Here is a 23,142-nt window from a genome sequence, read left to right on the forward strand (position 1 = left end):
ATCAGCTCCACAATACACTCAGCAGGGATTCATCAGGCTCTATACTCTCAACTGGGAAATGAAAAGTGTAATACTGTATTGAAATGTGGAGAATCAAAAGTAAATGTTAGAACCTTACCTTTTCTTATTCAGTGTTTTGGGTCTGTTTTGTTTATACAAGTTCAATGAACATTGAACTGTGCATGAACAGGGGTGTGCACCTGTTGGGGACTGTGATGATATGATCTGCATACTCGTCTGCCATTGGGCCAGAACGTCGGCTTACCATTGGCCCTGGTCGGTCATGTGCCTCTCGACCGATTGGCCGAGAGGCTGAGTTAACCACGCCTCTATCAACGAGGTATAAATGCTCAGAAGCCTGACGATCGGCCTTTTCCACTGTAGACGATCGCCAGGCTGTGTTCTAGTTAATTAAAGCCTGACATTGGTAAATCACTCGCCTCGCGTGCAATTGATGGTGCATCAGGGACATACATAGACTATAAGATATAGGAGCAGAATCAGGCCACTTGGCCCATTGTGTCTGTTCCGTCATTCAATCATGGCTGATATGTTCCTCATCCCCATTCTCCTGCCTTCTTCCCATAACCCCTGATCCCCTTATTAATCAAGAAATCCCCTTATTAATCAAGAACACCAGATTTGTGCTTGGGTCGAGCCATCTTTAAGCCAGACTGGATACAAACATACCAGTTAGGAGCAGGAGTAGGCCACTCGGCCCCTCGAGCCTGCTCCCCCTTTCAATAAGGTCATGACTTATCTGATTGTTACCTCAACCTCACATCCATGCCAACCCCCCTCCTGATAACCTTTCACCCCATTGTGAATCAAGAATGTATCTAGCTCTGCCTTAAAAATATTCAAAGATTCTGCTTCCACTGCCTTTTGAGGGAGAGAGTTCCAGAGACTTGTGGCTCCCTGAGAGAAGAAATTTCTTCTCATCTCTGTCTTACGTGAGTGGCCCCTTATTTTTAAACAGTGACCCCTAGTTCTTGATTCTCCGACAAGAGGAAACATCCTTTCCACATCCACCTTGTCAAGACCCTCAGGACCCTAAAGGTTTTTCTCAAGTCGCCTCTTACTCTTCGAAACTCCCAGTGGATACAAACCTAAAATCTCCAGCCTTTCCTTATAAGGCAACTCAATTCCTAGCATTAGTCTAGTAAACCTTCTCTGATTGTCTTCCAATGCATTCATATCTATTCTTAAATTAGGAGACCAATACTGTACACCATACACCAGCTGTGGAACCACCAATGCCGTGCACAATTGAAGCACAACATCCCCACTTTTGTAATCAATTCCCCTCACAATAAACAGTAACATTCCATTAGCTTTCCTAATTATTGCTGCATACTTGCCTTTTGCGATTCATGCACGAGGATACCCAGATCCCTCTGCACTTGAGCTCTGCAATCTCGCACCATTTAGATAATAACCTTTTTTATTCTTCCTACCAAAACGGACAATTTCACATTTGCCACATTATGTTCCATTTGCCAGATTTTTTCCCCACCCATTTAACCTTTGCAGCCTCCTTACATCGTTTTCACAATTTACTTTCCTACCCATCTTTGTTCTGTTAGCAAATTTAGCAACCATACTTTCAGTTCCTTCACCATTTACATTTATATAAGTTGCAAAGAATTGAAGCCCCAACACTGATCCCTGTGGCACAGCACTTGCCACGACCTGCCAACTGTAAAAGACCCATTTATTCCAATGATAGCAAGCCAATCTTCAATCCATGCGAATATGTAACCCCCTACACCATGAGCTTTTATTTGACACAATAACCTTTGATGTGCCATCTTATCAAATGCCTTCTGGAAATCTAGGTACAGTGCAACCACCAGTTCACCTTTATCCACATCACATGTGACTCAAAGAAGTCCAACAGACTGGTTAAACATGATTCCCTTTTCACAAAACCATGTTGATTGGGAATTTTTTCCTAGTGCCCTCCTAGAACATCTTTGATAATGGCTTCTAACATTTTCCCTCTGACAGATGGTAGGCTAACCAGCTTGTAGTTTCTTGCTTTCTATCTCCCTCCCTCTTTGATTAAAAGAGTTACATTTGTCATCTCCCAATGGAACCATCCAGAATCTAGAGAGTTTGGAAAATTAAAACCAATGCATCAACTATCTCATTAGACACTTCTTTCCAGACCTTAGGGTGAAGTCCATCCAGACCCAGGCGTTTGTCAGCCCGCAGACCCAACAATATTCTCAACACCACTTCCCTGGTGATTGTCATTTTCCTGAGTACCTCCCTCCCTTCCATTCCATTTCCTGATTTATAGCTATTCCTGGGATGTTACTTGTGTCCTCTATCATGAAGACAAAAGCAAAATACATGTTTAATTCAACTATCAAAACCCTGGCCGGGATTCTCCCCTACCCGGCGGGGCGGGGGGTCCCGGCGTGTCGTGAACCACTCCGGCGTCGGGTCGCCCCGAAGGTGCGGAATTCTCCGCACCTTTAGGAGCCAAGCCCTCTCATTGAGGGACTAGGCCTGCACCGGAGTGGTTCCCACTCTGCCGGCTGGCGTGAACGGCCTTTGGCCGGTGTAAGTCGCACATGTGCCGGAGCGTCAGCGGCTGCTGACATCATACCGGCGCATGTGCAGGGGAGTGGGTCTCTTCCGAAAAAGAGTGCCCCCATGGCACAGGCCCGCCCGCCGATCGGTGGGCCCCGATCGCGGGTCAGGCCACCGTGGGGGCACCCCCCGGGGTCAGATCGCCCCGCGCCTCTCCCCCAGGACCCCGGAGCCTGCCCGCGCCGCCAATCCCGCCGGCCAGGTAGGTGGTTTAATCCACGCCAGCGAGAAAGGCCTGTCAGCGGTGGGGCTTCAGCCCATCACGGGCCGGAGAATCGCCACGGGGGGCCCGCCGACCGCGCGGCGCAATTCCCGCCCCCGCCAAATCTCGGGTGGGGGCGGAGAATTCACGACACAGCGGGGGTGGGATTGACCCCGGGCCCGGGTGATTCTCCGACCCCCGAGGGGTCGGAGAATCCCGCCCCCTAAATTCCATGATCAATTTCCCACATGCACTTTCCAAAGGATCAACGCTCACTTTGTTAATTCTTCTTGTTTAAATATCTGGTTTAGCTCACTCAGCTAAATCGCTGGCTTTTAAAGCAGACCAAGCAGGCCAGCAGCACGGTTCGATTCCCGTACCAGCCTCCCCGGACAGGCGCCGGAATGTGGCGACTAGGGGCTTTTCACAGTAACTTCATTGAAGCCTACTCGTGACAATAAGCGATTTTCATTTCATCTATATAAACTCTTCTTATCTGTCTTTATATTACTAGTACTCCAGTTTGTCCTTCACTATCAATCTTTTTGTCATTCTTTGATGTTCTTTATATTCTTTCCAATATTCTGACCTCAACTTTGCACAAATAGCTGGTGTATCTTTAAGTTTAACACTGGCTTTAACTTTTTTAGTTAACCACTTATGTTGGTTCCTCCTGTTATGGGCCAGGGTTTAGAAAATTTAGAGATTTTAAGTATTTTTAAACAAAACAATGTTTATTCTATGAATCCAGTTAACATTTTATAAACACACAGTAAACATCTTATCAACTACCAACACAAGTACAGTACTCTATGGGTAACACTGAATAACTTTCCTAACAACATCCATAAGCCAAACACCCTGGGCGGGATTCTCTCAGCCCAGGGCCGGGCCGGAGAATCCCCGCGACCAGCGCGAATTCCGCCACGCCAACCCGATGCCGGCACGCGATTCTCCACAGAGCGGAGAATCTGTGCCATTGGCGCCGGCGTAGTTGGTGCGCCACCGGTCACGGGCCGCTCTACACTGCCAGTCAGGGGCCAGAATTAGACGACCCGTTCACGCCGGCGTAAAACGCGATGGTGTTGACGACGGCATGGACACTCTGCCGCTGGATTAGGGAATCCCGCCCCCTTTTTCTACAAAAACAGTAGGTTTGAATTCCTTACAGAAAACAGGTATTACTTTGAAGTTATCAAGTGGTCTGGAGACATTCTTTAGCATGCAGAAAGAGAGACCAAAAATACAACTTCTTTGTTTGAATGACTGAAATCGAAACCAAACAACTCGGAGCCACAAAGCAGCTTCCAGCTCAAAAAGAAAGTAAAAGACAAATCACAGCCCAGCTCCACCCACATAATGATACCACTGCAACCATTTGATAAAACACACTTTCCTTAAAGGGACCCTCACATGATACTCCGCTTGGAATTTTCCTTTTCTCATTACAATGTGTCTATTCTGTGTATTCTGAAATAACCCTTTAAATGCCACTGAACCTCTATTGCTCTATCCCTAACATCAGAACAGCAGATTTCCTCTCCTGAAGAACATTAATATTATAATAATAATAATAATAATCGCTTATTGTCGCAAGTAGGCTTCAATGAAGTTACTGTGAAAAGCCCCTAGTCGCCACATTCCTGCGCCTGTTCGGGGAGGCTGGTATGGGAATTGAACCCGCGCTGCAGGTCTTGTTCTGCATTACAAGCCAGTTGTTTAGCCCACTGTGCTAAACCTTAGTGTACCAGGTGGGTTTTTAAGACAATCTGGTTGTTTTGTCATGTGAGCGTCCCTTTAAGAAAGGTTTTGTTTTACTACAGGGCTCGTAGCACGGCTTCAGTGACATCATTTGTGGGTGGCGCTAGGCTGTGGCTGTCAGGTGAGGGGGGCTTAGTTTTTTGGTTTCATTTTCGGTTTTCTTCGTTTGGACTACAGAAGAAGCAGTGTTGGAAAGCACTGTGTTAAGCTGCAGGAAGTTTTCCCTGTTTTATTTTAAAGCTGTTCCAGTGCGGGCAGCACGGTGGCTCAGTGAGTAACACTGCAGTCTCACGGCGCCGAGGTCCCAGGTTCGATCCCGGCTCTGGGTCACTGTCCCTGTGGAGTTTGCACATTCTCCCCGTGTCTGCGTGGGTTTCACCCCCCCAACCCAAAGATGTGCAGGCTAGGTGGATTGAACACACTAAATTGCCCCTTAATTGGAAAAAATGAATTGGGTACTCTAAATTTATTTTTAAAAAGCTGTTCCAGTGAACTGAAAGCACATTGGGTGTGGTAAACTGCCTTGGTAGCCTTAAAGCTGGAGTTGCTTTCCTGAAGGAGTTTTGAATGGTTGTAAACTGGACCAGAATGTCAGGGAAAGGACAAACTTCATTGAAGTGAGATTACAGTGACCATAGAACATGGAGCATACAGTGCAGAAGGAGGCCATTTGGCTCATCGAGTCTGCACGAACCCACTTAACCTCTCACTTCCACCCTATCCCCACAACCCCTCCTAACCTTTTTTGGTCACTAAGGGCAATTTAGCATGGCCAATCCACCTAACCTGCACATCTTTTAACTGTGGGAGGAAACCGGAGCACCCGGAGAAAACCCACGCAGAAACGGGGAGAACGTGCAGACTCCACACAGACAGTGACCTAGCAGGGAATCGAACCTGGGACCCTGGCGCTGTGAAGCCACAGCGCTATCCACTTGTGCTACCGTGATGCCCCACCAGTGTGCTGGGCCATGCCCTTGAAAGGGGTTTTAGTTTTATTGGATTTTTTATTGAATTAGAACAGCTAAGGGGGATTCATTAAGAGTTATATATGTAGATTACTGTAGCTGTTGTGTTTTTTCATCTTTGTAATTGATAACAATAGTAATTGATTTCATTTCATTTCAATACAAGCTGTACAGCTGCAATAAGACATCCTTGTTCCTGTACTCAAGTCCTCTTGCAATGAATTCAACTATTTTCCTTCCTAGCTACTTGCTGCACCTGCATGCTTACTTTCAGTGACCTGTGTACTATGATACCCAGGTCCCTTTGTACTTCAACATTTCCCAACTATCACTTTTTAATTGTACTCTGGAATTTGTTTTCTCTTTCCAAAATTGAAAACTTCAGACTTAAACATGTTCTATTGCATCTGCCATGTATTTGCCCACTCACTCAACTTGACTAAATCACCTCCTTCTGCACTGTAAATTCTATGATAATTCTATGAACAGCCTCCTTACCACTCACATTCCCACCAGGTTTTAGGTCGTCAGTAAACTTGGAACCATTACTTTTGGTTCCCTCATCCAAATCATTGATGTAAGTTGTGAACAGCTGGTGCCCAAACACTGACCCTGCGGGACCCCATTAGTCACTGCCTGCTACTCTGAAAAAGACTCAATTTATTTCTAATAACCTCCAAGAAACGCGTTCATCACACCCTCAATAGTTATGCCCTCTACGTCTTCATATTAAAACAAAACAAAAGTAGCTTGTGTTTAAACATAGTCAGTAATTTGAATGGTTTCAGAGAGGTTCACAATCATTGGATGCAGTAAGTGTGAAATTAGGTTCAGTGATCTAGATCCAGTTCCTTGTGGGCCTCGGTCTACAATATAAACCTGTCCCTAACTGCAACATTAACAATTGATCGTCTTCGTCAGGAGCCAGAGGGTAACTAGTGTGGGAAACACAAAGAATGGGCGGAATTCTCCGACCCCCCGCCGGGTCGGAGAATCGCCGGCGGGCCGCGTGAATTGCGCCATGCCACCCCTATGCCCAGTCGCAATTCTCCACAGAGTGCTGGGACGCCAATTCTCTGGCCTGGATGGGCCGAGCGGCCGTCATCAAAACTATTACATTAAAACCCCCGCCGGCGCCATTCTAACATCCTCTGAGCCGGCGGGCCCTTGGCCTTGAAGGGTCCAGGGGCGGCCTGTACGGGGGGGGGGGGGGGGGGGGGCTCTGTAGCGGCCTGGCCCGTGATCGGGGCCCACCAACTGACGGGCCGGCCTCTCTGTCGGGGGGCCTCCTTTCATCCGCGCCGGCTCCTGTAGCCCTGCACCATTTGGCGTCGGGGTAGGCGAGGGGAAGAAGGCCACTGCGCATGAGCTAGTTGGCATCGGGAAACTGCTCATGCGCGGACCCCGCGGTGCAGGGTTCACGCAGGGATCTGCAGCTGGAGCAGCATGGGCCCACCTCCCCCCACCTGTCATTATTTCACCCGCTGGCAGGGCCATGGGAGAATTCTGCCAGATGCATGAAATTTGAATTTACAGGAGGTGTGGAGCCTTTTCGAGAGGTGGGGTACCTCTTTGGATACCCTGTGGAGGAGTCAGGTTGCCTTTGGCAGAGGTCAAGTGTTCTTTGGGAGAGTTAAGATGCCCTTTGGCATTGTTAAAAATAGACATGAATGTGCGTAAATATGCATCAAGAGCCAGTGCCAAAAATCGCTGTCAAATTGTCAAGGAATTTAAAACTCCATCCCTTCAAATCTTTAAACTGAAGTCTTAAAAAATCAATGATTGCTATTTTACATGCCCTGAGGGTTTTCGTTACTGGATTTGTGGTGCATGACTGATTTCATAACCTTCCTTTATCAGCCGGTTAGAACACACACTGATGCACTGCTCCATCCTTAAATCCAGGCCACGTACATGGCCACTTTGTGCCATGACTTCAGAACACAGCCAGCCGAGGTGTAACAGGTTCCAGGCAGATTGCAAAACCTGGAAACCTCTTAACAACCAGGATTACATGGTCCATTGTACCTCATTGAGAAAATGGGTTCCATTAATACCACAGATTGTATTCTATTCAGAAGGGGATGCTCTGAATACATTACCATCTGCCGTGACTCACACCTTCATCTGCCCAAATACAAGTCCGAGCAGCAGGATCATTTCTGGTACAGACTCAATGGGCCAAATGGACTCCTTCTGCACTGTAAATTCTACATGTTAGGTTAGTAGTTATTTGATCGCAGTTCATTTTCTCTCTCAGCTGGCCCCAGCAGTTACTCTGACAAAAGTCATAAAATGCTATGCCTCCCAAATCTGCCCTTTAGATGGTGGAAAATTAAGACTTTGCGTCTTTGATACTCATCAAGAAGGCTTCTTAACTTGTAGTAACTATTTTGTTGCTTTATGGGCACTGTGCTGCCTTTGGATAGAGCGAGCATTTATTATTAGAAGAATTGCAGACATAGATTGATTAGCAAAATGGATGATGCATGGCAGATACACTCTAATGTGGAGAAACTACTATATTATGAGAGAATAAATGGTGGACAGGACATGCACTGAAGTGACTGAATTCCACTCAAAACGTTCCACACCATTCCAGACACAGCAGTCCAGTGTGCTTTCTGTATCTTGAAAACATTGATGGAAACTTCATATTAAGATATTGGGCGGGATTCTCCATTTGGAAGACAAGGGGTGGGATTCTCCTTCCCGCCGCACCCATTTTCTATCCTGGCAGCTGGCCAATGGGGTTTCCCCATTGTGGGCAACCCCAAATCAGGAAATCCGGCGGTGAAACGAAGGGTCCCAGCGATAGAAAATCCAGCCCTATGTTCTTCAGACGGATGTGGATTGCAATTGGTTTAGGATCCCCCTGGCGCCGTAAACCGACAAGCAACTCAGTGTTCCTTGCCATGCAAATTTATGCATGCCGTGGAATTTGAGAGATTCCCAAGGAATCCCACTATAGGGCTGCCATTTTGAGCAGAGGTATTACTGGGGTCCACCTATTATAGGAGTCCCTGGGAGGGTGGGTGAGTGGGGTCTGATAGGATGGGTGGGCAGGCAGTGTATTGTGGGGGGTTGGAACTCGGGGGGGTTTCCCTAGATTATGCTTGGATGATCTCTACCAGCATGGCCCAGCCAATGATGATCCTCGCGGTGGGCCAAGGGGGTAACTCCTTCGGGGGGGGGGGGGATTGGGGGGAATGTCCCATTGGGGAATGCGATCCGGGCATCCCGGGACAAATAATCACGTCCAGAAGGTATTATCCCAAACTCACAAGAATCATTGACCTCTTTGGAAAGCAAAGTCCCTAACCACAGCTGCAGCTCTTTTGGGAAGAGTTGGGAGGGGTTTGTGATATGTTTAGAGGCTTCAAGAAACTAGTTTTGCATGTATGGCAAATAAAACGCAGGTTAGGAAACAGGGGGTGGGGAGAGAGGCAATTAACATCCTGTTCAGCTGCATCCTATAGCTAAATATGGACCAAATCGATGGTATTAAATGGAACTGGCAAGATAAGAAGTAAGGATGAGAACAGAAAAAAAGTAAAACAAAACAAAAACATGCACCCAAGGCTAAACGTCGTTTTAACAATCAGGATTTGGACTTTTGTTTCTTCATGACCACCACTTATATGCTACATTCATATAGCAAATTTAAAACAGCAAAACATCCCAACAGAGGCATTACCAGACAAGATATAGGCTGTAATATTTTAAAGAAGGCATCCTCAACTAGATAGAAATGGCTCACCTGCAAACATCATCATGTGCTGGACGTTCCATGGGATTTTTCTTTTACGCCGCAGGTTGAGTAGGAAAGATAAAGGGTATATATTGCAAGCTCGCGCCACAAAGATGGCAACCTGTTGGTATAGCCTTAAGGAAAATAGCAAACCTATTGACCTCCCAGTTTGCCCTGTTAGCCTGCCCTATGTGCTGTTGATCACCATTACAGATTCCAGCACTAAGAGCCATTTTGGACCGTATCACATTAAAGAGGTCAGATAACTGGAAGTTCATGCTTTTTGAGATGAGAAGGGTGAACTTCAAGTGTACCCTCGAGAACATTTTTAAGATCCATTTCTAAAAGTGAAATTGTTTTAGAGGAAAGTGTAAGGAATGGAAGTTTTGGGAATCTTCAAATTTGAGGCATTATGAAGATTAATAACAGTAAGCAGCAAGAACGAGTTCGAGGAATACGCAGCGTAATGGGAGCTGTTTAATCAGAACCTCATGTTCAACTAAATTGACCATCGTGCCTCAGAGAGGTCACAGCTGCCAGTTTTGTTTGCACACCTCCTTGACCCATTCTAGTTGGCTGTCAGGCACAGTTAGAGTACAAACAGCTGTAGCCTTGGAAACTGGAGCTGTGACATATAAAGTGTATTTAACCTGAGATTTCTTCAACCAGCATGCAAATCAGAGCTTGAAATAAGCACAACATTTTGTTTCAATTCAATGGCAGTTTTTCCACAGACAAAGCTTGGCCATCCAACAGTTAGGTTCAGAGGAATGCACTTAGATAATTAGTTCCCAATGGGGTCCTCATGATAAAACAAATCTCCCACTTAAGTGGCTTCTACGTTGCTAGGATTAAAGAGCATTGTAAAATCCTGAGCCATGAATTTCACTGGTGTACCATTCTGAATAAAAGAGGGATTTAAATATTCTCTTAACACTAGATGCGGCTGTATTCAGCTTTAGATCTGACATAGGTGGTTTGCTGTATGCTTTCTTCAGAAAAAATATTTTCAAAATCACCCTAATGACGGTCTGTCTTCTCCTCCATTTGAGGAAACACTAGACAGGATGATGTCCCTGAACGGCTTCTACATCTCATCATGACTGTCAAGTGTCAACGGACCAATTTGGAGAAATCCAGGCGTCGTTCCGCCGTTTGACCTGACATCAGCGCTGACTTTTGCCACATTTTACCAGCTTCAGTTTAGAGCAAAACACAGATTTGCACGATCTGTTTAAAAATGTTTTGTATTGAAATGACAGCATGTCCAGATGGGATTAAGCCTGGCGAATCATTTCATCGATAATGAAGAACTACTTCAAAAATGATGGGGAAAAGTGCAAAAGTAATCCGTTCCAAATATTTATGGAAAAAAACCTTGAAAATCTCCAGCAAGTTAACTAAAGCAGCCTGACGCAAATTTCTTTGCTTCAACAACACAGTTCAACCCGGAATGTAACAAATGTTTTATCTTAACGGTCAAAACTTTTTAAAAAAACTCTTACACAGAAGTTCTATCTGACATTCAGTAGAAGTCACCATTTTGCCAGCATTTTGTACCTATGGACGTAAATGTGCAAGTGATCTTTTATAGTTACCCATTTATGATCCGACCGCAAATTCATACTGAACATAGATTCTGAATTCAGTGAAGGGTGGATGCTGAAATTAACAGTCCAATGATAGGACTTTGACTGCTGTATACGTCTCATAATACTACTGGCTCACCCTGAAAAGGACCGTCAGCTTATTCACCCTGATTACAGCCGAGGTGCAAGCTATTCATCTTCAAAATTTCCAAAGGCTCCTTTTGCTTACGAACCACAGTATAGTGCTGGAATTAGAGACATTGTAACTACTAGATGCAAAAGACCTGGATCCATCCAGTTTGCATTCTACAATCCTCGGTCGCGTGATTTAACAAATAATGGAGTTGTTGACTGATCATGGCAATCAATCTCTATTAATTAATTTATAGCAAGTGTAAGCATGACACAAGGTCAACCCCAATGGCAAAGAGAATCATAGATCAAAGATTCCAAACATGTTACTTACCCCCAAGTCAAACGACTCATATACCACATTCCCAAATGTTAAGTTCTGAAAGCTAACTTTCTAATTTGCGTTTTAATATTTCAATCCTAACTACTTGCACTATCTCCCTCAGTTGACCATTGTTCCTTGAATTACTGGGCGGAATTTTAATCTACCACCCTCAAATGGGCAGGGTAGTTTCAAGTTCCAAAGTGGAAAACTCGATCTCAACCTGGTTTGGGGGTGGGCAGCAAACCTGCTCTCAAGTGTTGCGTCTGTCATTTAAATATTTTACTGAGGCTCGGATTTCAGCAGTGATTGGGATTCAATGCCGACATCCCAAATTTTCCACAGCTCACGGAGCCCGGCTGCTGAAAGGAACCAAGAACAGTCATCTGCAACACTATTGTCAACTACTTTTCCTGCACTGCTTGTGGGCCAGGGGAAGCAGGAATGACTACTTTCTGAATTTCCCCGTGCCCCATTGAACACATTTATAGATCATAGAATTTACAGAGCAGAAGGTGGCCATTTGGCCCATCGAGTCTGCCCCGGCCCTTCGAAACAGCACGCCTCTATACATCTTCGCAACTCCACCTAACCTTTGGACACTAAGGGGCAATTTAGCATGGCCAATCCGCCTAAACTGCACATCTTTGGACTGTGGGAGGTAATAGGAGCACCCGGAGGAAACCCACGCAGACACGGTGGGGAAGTACAAACTCCACAGTCACCCAAGGCTGGAGTTGAACCCGGGTCCCTGGTCCTGTGAGGGAGCAGTGCTAACCACTGTGCCACCGTGCTGCCGGTGAACCAATTCCCGGGAGCATCCGGTTCACCAAAATAGGAAAAGAAAAGTCAAATCCCTTTACCATTTCTTCCTGTTACCTTAAGATTGTAACAAACCGTTCTTTAGTAAAAGGATACAACGGCTCCGAAAATGAAGAGGGCATTGAAGATGTGGTTCTGATAGGTGAATAGTGCAACACCCATGTAGCAGAAGATGAAGTTTTCGGCCATAAAATTCATGAATTCAAAGAGCTGGAAAACAAAATCGAACAAATTTGTTTTTAGTTAATTCTCAGGAAAACTAACAATTTTAAAGTAATTTTTTGAGAATATGTTAGGAATGGTTACGCACCAGTGAACCTATTGAGTAAGTCTGTGCCTTCTTAATAGTCCTTATTGCTATATCTACTTACTTGACCATCATAATCCTCTATCTTCTCTCAGGGAGGACAAAATGGGTGATTTTATTTTGAATTGTGTCAGGAAGCAGAGGTACTTTTTAGTGATCTATGTTGAGATTGTTGGATATTAGAAATAAGGTATAGATTTAAGCATGTTTAATTTACCGTTTTCATGTAGGAAAAGGTAAAACACTAATTAGATTAATATTGAATAAAGGTGTTTGCATGTATGGGGGGTTTTGGTTTCATTTTAAACTGTGCGCTGAGGGAGTTTACACAAGCTTGGAGAAATAATTAGATGTTGCTTAGCAACCTGGGCCACTTTAGGAAAGACAGACTTTATGATTATGTTTCACCTAACTCAAAAGCAATCAGAGCTTAACAGTGAGAGAGAAGATAGCGCTCACTGCCCTTCTAGAAGCAGGAAAGCCATACAATGGAGTAATGGGAAGAAAGCTAACTCCAGAAACTAGGTAATGAAATGAAAGGTTTCCATGAAGATTGAAGTAAAAAGGAAAACAGGAACTGGAATTCGAGCAGGGTACTGTTCATTGAGGTTAAAGGCAGAACTGGTAAGAGCAGAGCTGATTAGGTTAGCTGGAAAAAAAACAGGTATCTGAAGCAATCACAAGATTTGGTATCCTTATTTTCCATCTTTGAAACAATAGTTTTCTGTTGGTGACCGAGTACCTGAGCGTTTGTGTGGAAGCTACATGTGGGAATTCAAGTCAAAGGAATACTGAAAGAAGAGTTGAAAATACTGGAGGGGGGCCCTTGCTAAAACAGTTGAGAGAAAGAATTGTTTGAGAGAATATTCTAAGGCATCTTTTTTTGAGAGTGGTGTTTGAAAATATTTGTGCAACATTTATCTGGGAGCATTTGAGAAGAAGTTCACAGAAGTTTGATTGGGTGAAATCTACTACTTGCCTTCTAAATGGGATGTTGTGTGACATAGTTAGCCTGTTGGGTTACAGGAACTGTGTGGTTACTGAGAACATTACAGCATACTTTGGGACGTGTTATTTTTTAAATGTGTACATTTGTGAAGATAAGTGGGATTGAAGGGTTTTATATTATAGTCAAACTTTTCGTGTTGAATAAATGATTTTTGCTGTTGTCAAAAGCTAATTGGCAGTCCTGTGACTCTGTTCCTCCGCGTTATCAAAAGAAAAAAGCTACGGTCTTTTGAGCCAGTGCTACATTAAAGTTAAACCTTTAATAACCACTTTAAATTGTCAATCAAAATATGAACGAAGCACCCCTTGCTGAAAGAAGCGTTTATGTTGAGTCTGAAAATCAGCCAAGCATTCATAATGAACTCAGCTATAACAACAGCCTTTAGAATGTGTCAACAAAGAACTCTTCTAAAGCTGCATGAATGGTAAATTGGTGTTTTTTTCCTAAACTGCATCAGACAAAGAAGTCCAGCAGAGGTTATTTTTTAAACTCTAGCTGTCAGCTTTAGCCTGCTTTTTTCATGTTTAAAGCATTTGAGATTTAAAAAAACGCTTCATATCAGGACATTTAAACAGGCCCTGGGTGGGATTCTCCGACCCCGCGGCGTGTCGGATAATCGGCGGCGGGCTGCGCGAATCGCGGCTGGCCGGACTCTGTGGCTGGGGGTCTCCTTTCCTACGCGCCGGCCCCTGTAGTCCTGAGCCAGGTTGCGTTGGGGCCGCCACGTTGAAGAAGGCCACTGTGCATGCGTGCGTTGGTGCCGGTGCAACTGCACATGTCCTCGTTGGCGCCGGCCCAACTGCACATGCGCGGATCCCACGGCGCACAGTTCATGCCGGGATCTGCAGCTGGAGTGGCGTGAACCAGTCCAGCGCCGTGCTGGCCCTCTGTAGGGGCCAGAATTAGTCGTGGGAGCGGCCTGTTGACGCAGTCGTAAAAGGCGACGACGTTTACGACGGCGTGGACACTCTGCCTCGGGATGGGAGAATCCCGCCCCTTATCTGCTCTTCACAAGCATTTATGGATAATCCATTGATTTGGGACTCCTGAACTGTCAATGAAGTCCCTTCTAACACTGAAAGTGGGGTGTGTTTGACTCAGCACTGAGGTCAAATAAGCCCTGCTGCGTTCAGGTTTCCCTCCTGTGGGAATCAGGCCCCATCCCCTTCCTCTACTGGCAAAAATGGGATTTGTTGGACAGCCACATTGGGTCCTGATTGCCATTTTTAAAGGTTTCTGGTGTTGGCCCGACCCTACAAAAATCTGGTTCTTAGTTTCTAATTGACAGCTTCCCACGATTACACGTAACAGAACCAAAACTTACTGAGGGCAATTCTGACCTTGGCTGGTAGAGTAAATCGGACGGTATTGAATCGGAAACATCTCGCCCCATTTTCATTTTCATTGAACTCACTATCAAAATTACCCCTACTTGGTGAGCATCCTACAGCGATTCGCACAATTCTCACATGTAATAAATATAACCTCATGTGAAACGCTGCTGCCCATATCCTTTCCTGTACCGAGTTACATTTACCCATCAACCTTCTGCTTGCTGATCAATGTGGCTTCCTGATTACGCAAAGCCCCGCTTGTAAAACCCTCATCCATTTTTTCAAATCCCTTCATAGCCTCCCCTCCCCATTTCTACCATCATCCCACAACCCTCCGAGTTAGCTGTGCTGCTCCAACTCTTTGCCTTTTATGTGGCCCTGACTTCAATCACTCCACTGTGAACAATCGGCCATGCCTTCCGCCCGAGGGTTCAAGCTCTCCAATTTCCTCCCTAAACCTATCCCAACTCTCTGCCACTCTTTCCTCCTTTAGAACATTCTTCCAAACCTATTTCTTTCTCCAACCCTTTGATCACCTGCTCTAATATCTGTGACTGGTGTCAAATTCTATTTGAACTACTCCTGGGAAGTACATTTTAGTACATTAAAGGTGCTAGACAAATGCAAATTGTTGTTGCGTTAACCTTGAAGACATCAATCTACAGCTTGATCAAGGTTGCTAGGTTCTAGCATTGCCATATTTCATATCAAAAATATTTGTCCATCTGATGTGTTTATCAAAATGTAGGATCTGAGTTTTGGAAATGGAAATATTTTCCACCTTATTTCACCTACCGTGCGCAGGAAGTAGTTCCCTGCTAGATAAACACAGGTTAGACTTGTGGTAGAGCTCTCTCCATATGATCCTTTTTATCACACCAGCATCTATGCGATAATGTCAGCTTGCATTTGTATATCATTTTTCATGACCACAGGTCTGTACTCATCGTGTGCAGGTGAGAATCAATCCACTTGAATCTGCTATTTTACACTGTTATCAGAACTGGTTTAAAATGAAATCATGCCTGCAACAACAGCATCACTGTGAACACGTGTAGTTGGGAGTTCGATTGAACTCAAGATGCAGGTTTAGAGAGTCAGTTGTTGGGCAAATGCATCAGAAGAGGGAGACTGTGAAAGAGATATTATCGGTGGAAACCTCTGAAGGAATCACAGACGGTATAACTTTGCACTGAATTTAGAGCTGTATGAGCCTCCCCAGGAAGTAATTTACTTTACTCTATCGGTATAATAGGGAGAAATGGGAAGGGAATAGATGACAGAGCCACTGGCGCAGGCAGGCCGGAGCCGTATCAGTGCCAGTCCCCAGCCCAGATATACAGCGAAGGTGTGTGACTGGAGGTACGTGAAACCAACCTGCCAAATCTAAAAATGGTGGTTGATATGAGGGAGTGATCCACCCGCGTTGTGGTGACCCCATGTAGCATGGGAAAAGTTGAAAGCGAAAGGGAAGGGAATAGTCCCTAAACTTGCTACAGCAGAACATCTGACACCTGCCATTCACCTTTCAGCAAAACCCCTCACCTGTAAAGTTGCTGAAAGGAGAATGAGGCGATGAGGAAAGCAGAGTATTGGGCACTTGAGTGAACATGGCAAACGTGTTAAATAATATTCAAGAATTGGGAAACAAACGCAGGTAGGACTGAAGAGGAAGGTGAAATAAATGGGGTGAATTCAATAACAAATCAGAAGAAATAAAGAAGGAAAGAAAGATTTGATTGAGAGTGAGAGAGAAAGTAAGAGAGGGAGAGAAAAGAAAGACAGAAATGAAAAATATGGAAAATAATACAATGTCCTTAAAAACTCCCAAAAACTTAAAATCCTGACATTTGAATGGGACTCCACACCTGAAATGATTCATTTTCAGCATCAGAGATGTTGACTGGCATTATGAACAATTAACATGTTGCTCAAAAGTGCCTTACACTCTTGTACTGACAAGATTTTACTTTTGACGGCAAGTTTAATCGGCAGTTCATGGAAAAACTTGCCAAGTTCCTTAAAAAGCAAGGAGGCCAAAGGGGCTTTCAAGGAGCTAAACAGTGAAGCACCAACTTTTGGATATTCACATTGAACCGCTCATCGAGTCCCCGCCTAAAGTTGCAACAACATTTTCCCATAAGTAACAATGAGAGTCACTCGGCCTTGCTATCATTTTGATAGCAAATTCTGGTCCATTAGCTTTAATTCCGGGCATCGCATGGCTCATTCACAACCACCAGGCCTTCAAAGACTATAGCCCAATTACGCAAACTTTTCTTATCCTCTTGGGCCAACAGTTTCAGAGACGCAGGGTAATATATCAGCTCCGTAGTCGAGCTTCAACAATGGGGCATATGTGCATAAGCAATCCTCATAACAATATGGGACCACGAGGAATATAGTTCACAAAGAATTCTCTTGTGAAAAAGCAATTGCTCTTCAAAACGCCTTGGTGCTGTATTCTCAATATTCATGCATATGTTCAGTAATCTCATGCTCAAGTGGAGCAAGAAACAGTAACAAAAAGAATTCACCTAACATACAGCTTTGATTAAATTATTAGGACTATGAGAGTCTGAGCGAACCGCATCTGACATGTATACACCATTGTCCACAGTGCGCTACTTTACCGTTAGCAAGTATGATAGGAGGCTCAGTAAATATGATCCAGGGCTCCCTTGAGTGAACTCACAAAGTAATTCCGACGAGCAGCAATGAACCGGGAAAATAAGATCCTGGCAGACAAGAGCAGAAAATGCTGGAAAAACTCAGCAGCTCTGCCAGCAGAGTTCTTCCAGCATTTTCTGTTCTTATTTCAGACTTCCAGCTTCCGCGGTATTTTGCTGCTGTGGCCCGATTCACAAGGCTGCCTGACCTTTGGTTGATGGCATTCCTGAATTCATAGCTGTGGAGCACAAGGGGCTGAATCTTCGTGGTTCCAATAATGAGTAAATGGAGGCGGGACTATAAAGAAATGACCGCCAAACAGTCTGGCCAGAGGTCCCGCCTCTGTGGCCACCCTTGGCTGTTTTCTTGAGGGTGAAGGGGGTTAGGAGAAAACGCAGGAATCCACCCACTCCTCTGAAGTAGGCAGATGAGAGCGTTGTGGGAGCTCACCCTCAATAAGTCCTTATTGTCCTATAAGTCCCAATTTTCATGTCGGGCTTTAGCAGTTGTTGGGTTTTATACCAGCCGAATGGAGGCATGAACTATGGATTGGAGGTGGAAAGCGTTTCAAAGATAAGGACATTGGTTTTTCCTTTTTGTCCCCTTTCCAGTTCATTGTGAAATGCTGCAGCATTAAGAGTAACTGTGTGCAGGAAGATGAGTTATGACAGCGCTGTGATTGGAAGATGTAAGGCGCGATTTAACCACCGCATTGCGCCCGACGCGAATCTGGTCACGGCAGTTAAATAGTGGGAAAGGCCAAAATCGAGGTTCGTGCCCAGGGCTTGCTCCTGACTGCGAATTCCGGATCACGCGGCGAGCGTATCATTAACCCTCATTTGCATCCGTTTCCATCTCAGGAGGGAGATTGAAGTCGAATGCAACGGCCTCCCGTTTAATTTTACCCCAGCGAGAAAGCACACGGGCATCGTCTAGAACTCCTTTTTAAAACCGTGAACCTGACGGTATGTCTGCTGAGGGAAACTGAGGAGGTTAGTGGTCATTTCCATTTTCTAGCATGCAGCTCATGAGCATTGGAGATGCTGGCCCAGTGCTGTTTGGGGGGGGGAGGGGTGCAGGAACCCCTCATCTCACAAGGGGGGATTGGGCCTGACCGGGAGGGGGGTGCTGAAGCGTTCCTGGTTGGGCGTCACCACTGGGGGGGGCGCAGCTGAGGGGCTTTGCGTGTGTGATGCCTTCATGCCATCTTCACATATTGTGGATAGCCGTAACAAGGGAACTACAGCTGCTGCCAGTCTGTCCTACCAAAAACTTCCAGGACAGAACCCTGTCTTGGTTATATATTCACTCCCTTTGACTGTGAGCCGCCTTTAGGTTCACAGCTGTAGGCTATTGCTAATAAAGAATTGGCCTCGTCAGTTGTGAGTGCTTCACAGCTGCAGGTTGTGTTTGTTGCTTATTCCTGCTGGTGGCTGCAAATGCCTGGCGGCTGCTGTTGCTGTTTCCTTCCTTTTCTTTAGTCTGAAAGAAGAATACTTTTTTCTCAGATACCTGGGTCCTGGAACACCGGGCTCTGCAGGAGGTATGAGTCCAGAAGGCAATCCAGTTTGAAGCACAAAGACGCTGCAGGGTCTGGTGTGCAACATTGATCCAAATAAGTGACCTGCTGAAAATGTTGAAGACATGCTCTCACAGATTGCTGATGCTTTTGTTGCTGGTGTGGTGAGTGATATATGTAACTAGCACGTCACTGCAGGTCAATGCTGAAAGTCAGGGATGTTCAACTGCGCCTTGAGCCAGCGGAATATGTGGATGCCGGGATTTGGCTCCGATAAGATTGGACTGGGTGGGAGGGCTTGCACAGCCTTCCCACCCAAGGCTTAGTCCGTCGGCTCCCCCCCCTCCTTCCCACCCATTTCCCTTCTTCCTCCCTTGCCTTTTCCCGACCCTCCGACAATCTCGCCCTCCCGACTACCCTGTTCAATTCTCCCAGGGCCTGTGTAACATCACCGCAGGGTGATGGGCCTGTATCGGCAGTGTCAGCAAGTCAATATACAAGGCAGGAGAGTGATGATAACTCACTGTGAGGTTAGTCTAGTGCTCCCCAGTTTATGTCAAAGTCTGACTCTTGTCTTTATGTTGACAGGGAGCTCACAACCATCCTCTGACCGCGTCTGCCTTGCGGTGTTTGATCTTTGACCACTGTGCCCAAGGGGTGGGAGAGCCATACGGCAACCGGGGATGGGGGTGCAGACAAGCCTGCTGTGAAGATTAATATGACAGAGGCATCACATGTATTCGATGTAATGTTTTACTTTTGCCTGTAGGGCCCTTGGGGTCTCCATGAGATGGAGGGGCAGCTGGGGTGAGTTCCAGAGGACTCGGAGTCATCTGGCTCTGCCAGTCCTGGTGGCTTCCCATTGTCTGCACCATGGTGGCAATGTGCTCAGTGATGCTCCTTAGTGACTGGCACATACAATGTCCACCTATGTCTGGGACATGTCCCTCAGTGACTGGGACATGATGCCGAGACTCGCAGCCATGGTCGCCACAAACTGAGCCATGCATCGGGCACAACCATTCAAGATGCGGACGTCGTGCCCCAGGCTTTCCACTGCGGTCGCCATCCCAGCAGTGTTGGCCTCGGTGCCACACATTGTCGGCATCATCTCCTGCATCCATTGGCCTCCTCCAATCGGCTATGTACTTGCTGGAATGTCGCTGATATCCCCTCTTGAATCTCACAGCTGTGTACTATCATCCGCATAAGCTCTGGGTGAAACTTGTCCAGAGGCTCGCTCTCTGACTGGGGCCCAGCTGAATCGTGGGATTCAGCAGACCTCCGACTGCTGACTCCCTCGGATGTTTCTGCTTCCACCTGCTGTGCAACAGCAACAGTGTGGTGTTTACCAGATTGTGCCTCAGAAGCCTGTCCACTAATGTCGCCCACCGATATGTGTGACTCTGCGTTGGTGGAGGATGTGCGTGATTGTGAATTGTGGCCTCCTCGGAGCTGTCCGCCGAGTGGTCTCTTGGGTGGCATGGGGGGGAAATGACTCCAGATTGCCTGGCCCCATCAGATGGAGATACTGCAAGACAATGGACATGTGGTCAGTGAGAGGGAAGGATCATTTTGTCTGACATGAACTCACTTGAGACAGGTCATCTGGGTGAAGGGCAATGGATCCTCACCTCTCTGGCACAGGCCAACCTCGCTGTCAGCGACTGCTCTCTCCTTGGTCAACCCCGCGATTTCCGGGGCCCGTTCCTCATATGGGGCAAGGATTGAATCTATGATGCTCCGTCCCCCTGTCTTGACACTCTCTGCTTTTTATGGACTATATTCTCCTATGGGGGCAAAGCGAGGACATTGTGAGCCGCACGCTTGATGGGTCGGGTAGGTCTATAGCAGGTGGCATGTGTGAGCAGCGTACCTGGACATGAAGGGGTTGTATTGGTGGGTGCCAGTGGGTTCTGAGGAGCAAGCACCAAAATTGGCTGTGGGGAGATGTCAGCAGTGATTTGTGGGGACTGGGGTGGAGATTTGGAAATTTGAATGCTTGCAGGCAGAGCTGATGCCAGGAGAGAGGTGGTCACTTACCCTTGCAGCTCGGTGGAGGTCGTTGGTCTTCTGACATTGCATGGCGGTCCACCTGGTCATGCTACACTGCACTGACAGCCGCTACTACTGCCACAGCCTCCCTGCTGCTGGTCCTCTGACCAACCTCGGAAAACAGGATGTCCCGTCTCGCACCAACGGCATCGAGAAGCCTGGCCAGGTCGGCATCCCCAAAGTGAGGAGCAGGACTGTGCACTGCCAGGCTTGTATGTTGAATGGGAGCTCAAAGCAGCTCCCACTTATCGGCAAGATGCTGAGGCACGAGTCTGGCGAATCAGACGGCGAGACAGCCAGTAATGGTGACAGGCTCCTGGGGGCTCACGTCCGGCACTAAGTGTCATCAAATAGAGGCTGCGATCTAGCCAATGCGGCGGTCAAAAAACACCCTGTCAAACATCACACTAAGAAATGTTTCCGTTCAATCGGACCTGTGACTACTCCTTAAACAGTGTTTGTCAGATAGTCACATATGCCATTTGTCAAGCTCACAAATCAATATTGTAAATGTAGAAGAAGCCTTAAGATTAACATTTTAAACACATCTGATGGATATAAAGGTAGAGTACATTTCACACAATTGAAAGGGTGGTCTGATGGTATGATAATCAAGTGTAAAATGTTTGGGGCCAAAACTTCTGCAGGTTCTGACTGAAAATCCGCACGTTTGTCCCCATAAATAGAGCCAGACCTTCTGACACTTTGTCAAAATAAAGCAGACGGGAATAATTTGTGCTGTCATTCTTGAGGGGTGGGGCCTAAAGAAAACACGCCTCCCCCCTCCACCTACTATTATCGGAAATCGCACTAGCCTCTCTTCCCCCCCCCCTCCTCCCCCCCACCTCATAATCGTCCGGAAACACGCCCCCCCCCTCTCCCCCCGATTGTGGCCCTGCCTCCTTAGCAGTGCCACCCTAGGAGTGTCAGGGCACTGCCATGCCATATCCCTGACTACCCGCTCTGGCGTCCGCGCTCCCGGTGTGGTCCTGCTACAGAGCGGTAGTTACATCCCGCCAGCAGGGGGGACATGCGGCAAACCCAGAAGGTAAGGCGTTATTCTAATGTGTTTAAATAGACGGTAATCAGGTTCACACCCTCGCTGGGCATGAACCCAATTATGTTGCTGATGGGGATTGGTGGGGGAGAGGGGGATTGAACTCATTCCGAGATCTCCCTGGGGCAAATCCTGTTATGGTCCTCTTGTGAGGGTGAGTGGCCACAAAGGGATTTGCGCCATAGCTGGAAAATCGCCACCTTTGTCTTGTATCAAAATTATGGCCAGAATCTCCTGGATTAATAATAATAATCGCTTATTGTCACAAGTAGACTTCAATGAAGTTACTGTGAAAAGCTCCTAGTCGCCACATTCCGGCGCCCCTTCGGCGAGGCCTTGTTCTGCATTACAAGCCAGCTATTTAGCCCACTGTGTATTTCTTCCGCTGACGGCCCACCCCCACCACGGGTGGCGCACCCCCGTGTTTATTGGCAGTGGGAGTACATTCAGTGGCTAGACGCGTTGACAATGGAGACCAGAAGATACACACGGCGGAAGGCGTAGAAATCAACTACACAGCATTCCACATATCACACTAACCATTAAACAACAAGGAAACGTCACCGCTCCATACTGATACCAATACAAAGCTATACAAGTTCATTTTCACAAACAAAAAAATCGAACACACATTCTCCGACCCCGCGTCGGGGTCCACCCCCCGGTGATTCTCCACGCGCGATGGGGTGAGTGCCCAGCACTCGTGAATATCCAAAAGTGCCCGCTGAGCTTGGCCGTTCTACCCGTCGGGACCTCAGTGTTGCGGGAGGCGGCCTGGTTGGGGGGAGTGGGGTGGTGATCTGACTCCGGGTGGGGGCCTCCGCGGTGGTCTGGCCCGCGATCGGGGCCTACCGATCAGCGGTCGGGTTTATCCTGGTGGGGGCCTACGTTCCTCCGCGCCGGGCTCCTGTAGCTCTCCGCCATGTTGCGTCGGCAACTAGCGGCATGCGCGAACTTGCGCCGGCCGCAGAGCACATGCGCGGACCCCATTCTGACGCCAGTATCAGCAGCTGGAGCAGTGCGAGGCTCCCCAGTGTCGTGCT

General features: G+C 46.7%; 1 protein-coding gene across 2 annotated transcripts in view; it reads right to left on the reverse strand.

Annotated features, from left to right (window-relative positions):
• LOC119975725 (sodium/hydrogen exchanger 9-like) overlaps positions 1-23,142 on the reverse strand; it is a 455,770-nt gene that overhangs the window by 200,913 nt on the left and 231,715 nt on the right. For both annotated transcript variants that reach the window (XM_038815548.1, XM_038815549.1), the window contains exons 10-11: positions 12,245-12,358; positions 9,293-9,404 (exon numbers count right to left, since the gene is read on the reverse strand). In XM_038815548.1, the coding sequence (XP_038671476.1) occupies positions 9,293-9,404; positions 12,245-12,358 (226 nt within the window). The remainder of the gene's footprint in view (positions 1-9,292; positions 9,405-12,244; positions 12,359-23,142) is intronic.

The sequence above is a fragment of the Scyliorhinus canicula genome, chromosome 13 (assembly GCF_902713615.1).
Source record: "Scyliorhinus canicula chromosome 13, sScyCan1.1, whole genome shotgun sequence".
NCBI classification, from domain to species: domain Eukaryota; kingdom Metazoa; phylum Chordata; class Chondrichthyes; order Carcharhiniformes; family Scyliorhinidae; genus Scyliorhinus; species Scyliorhinus canicula.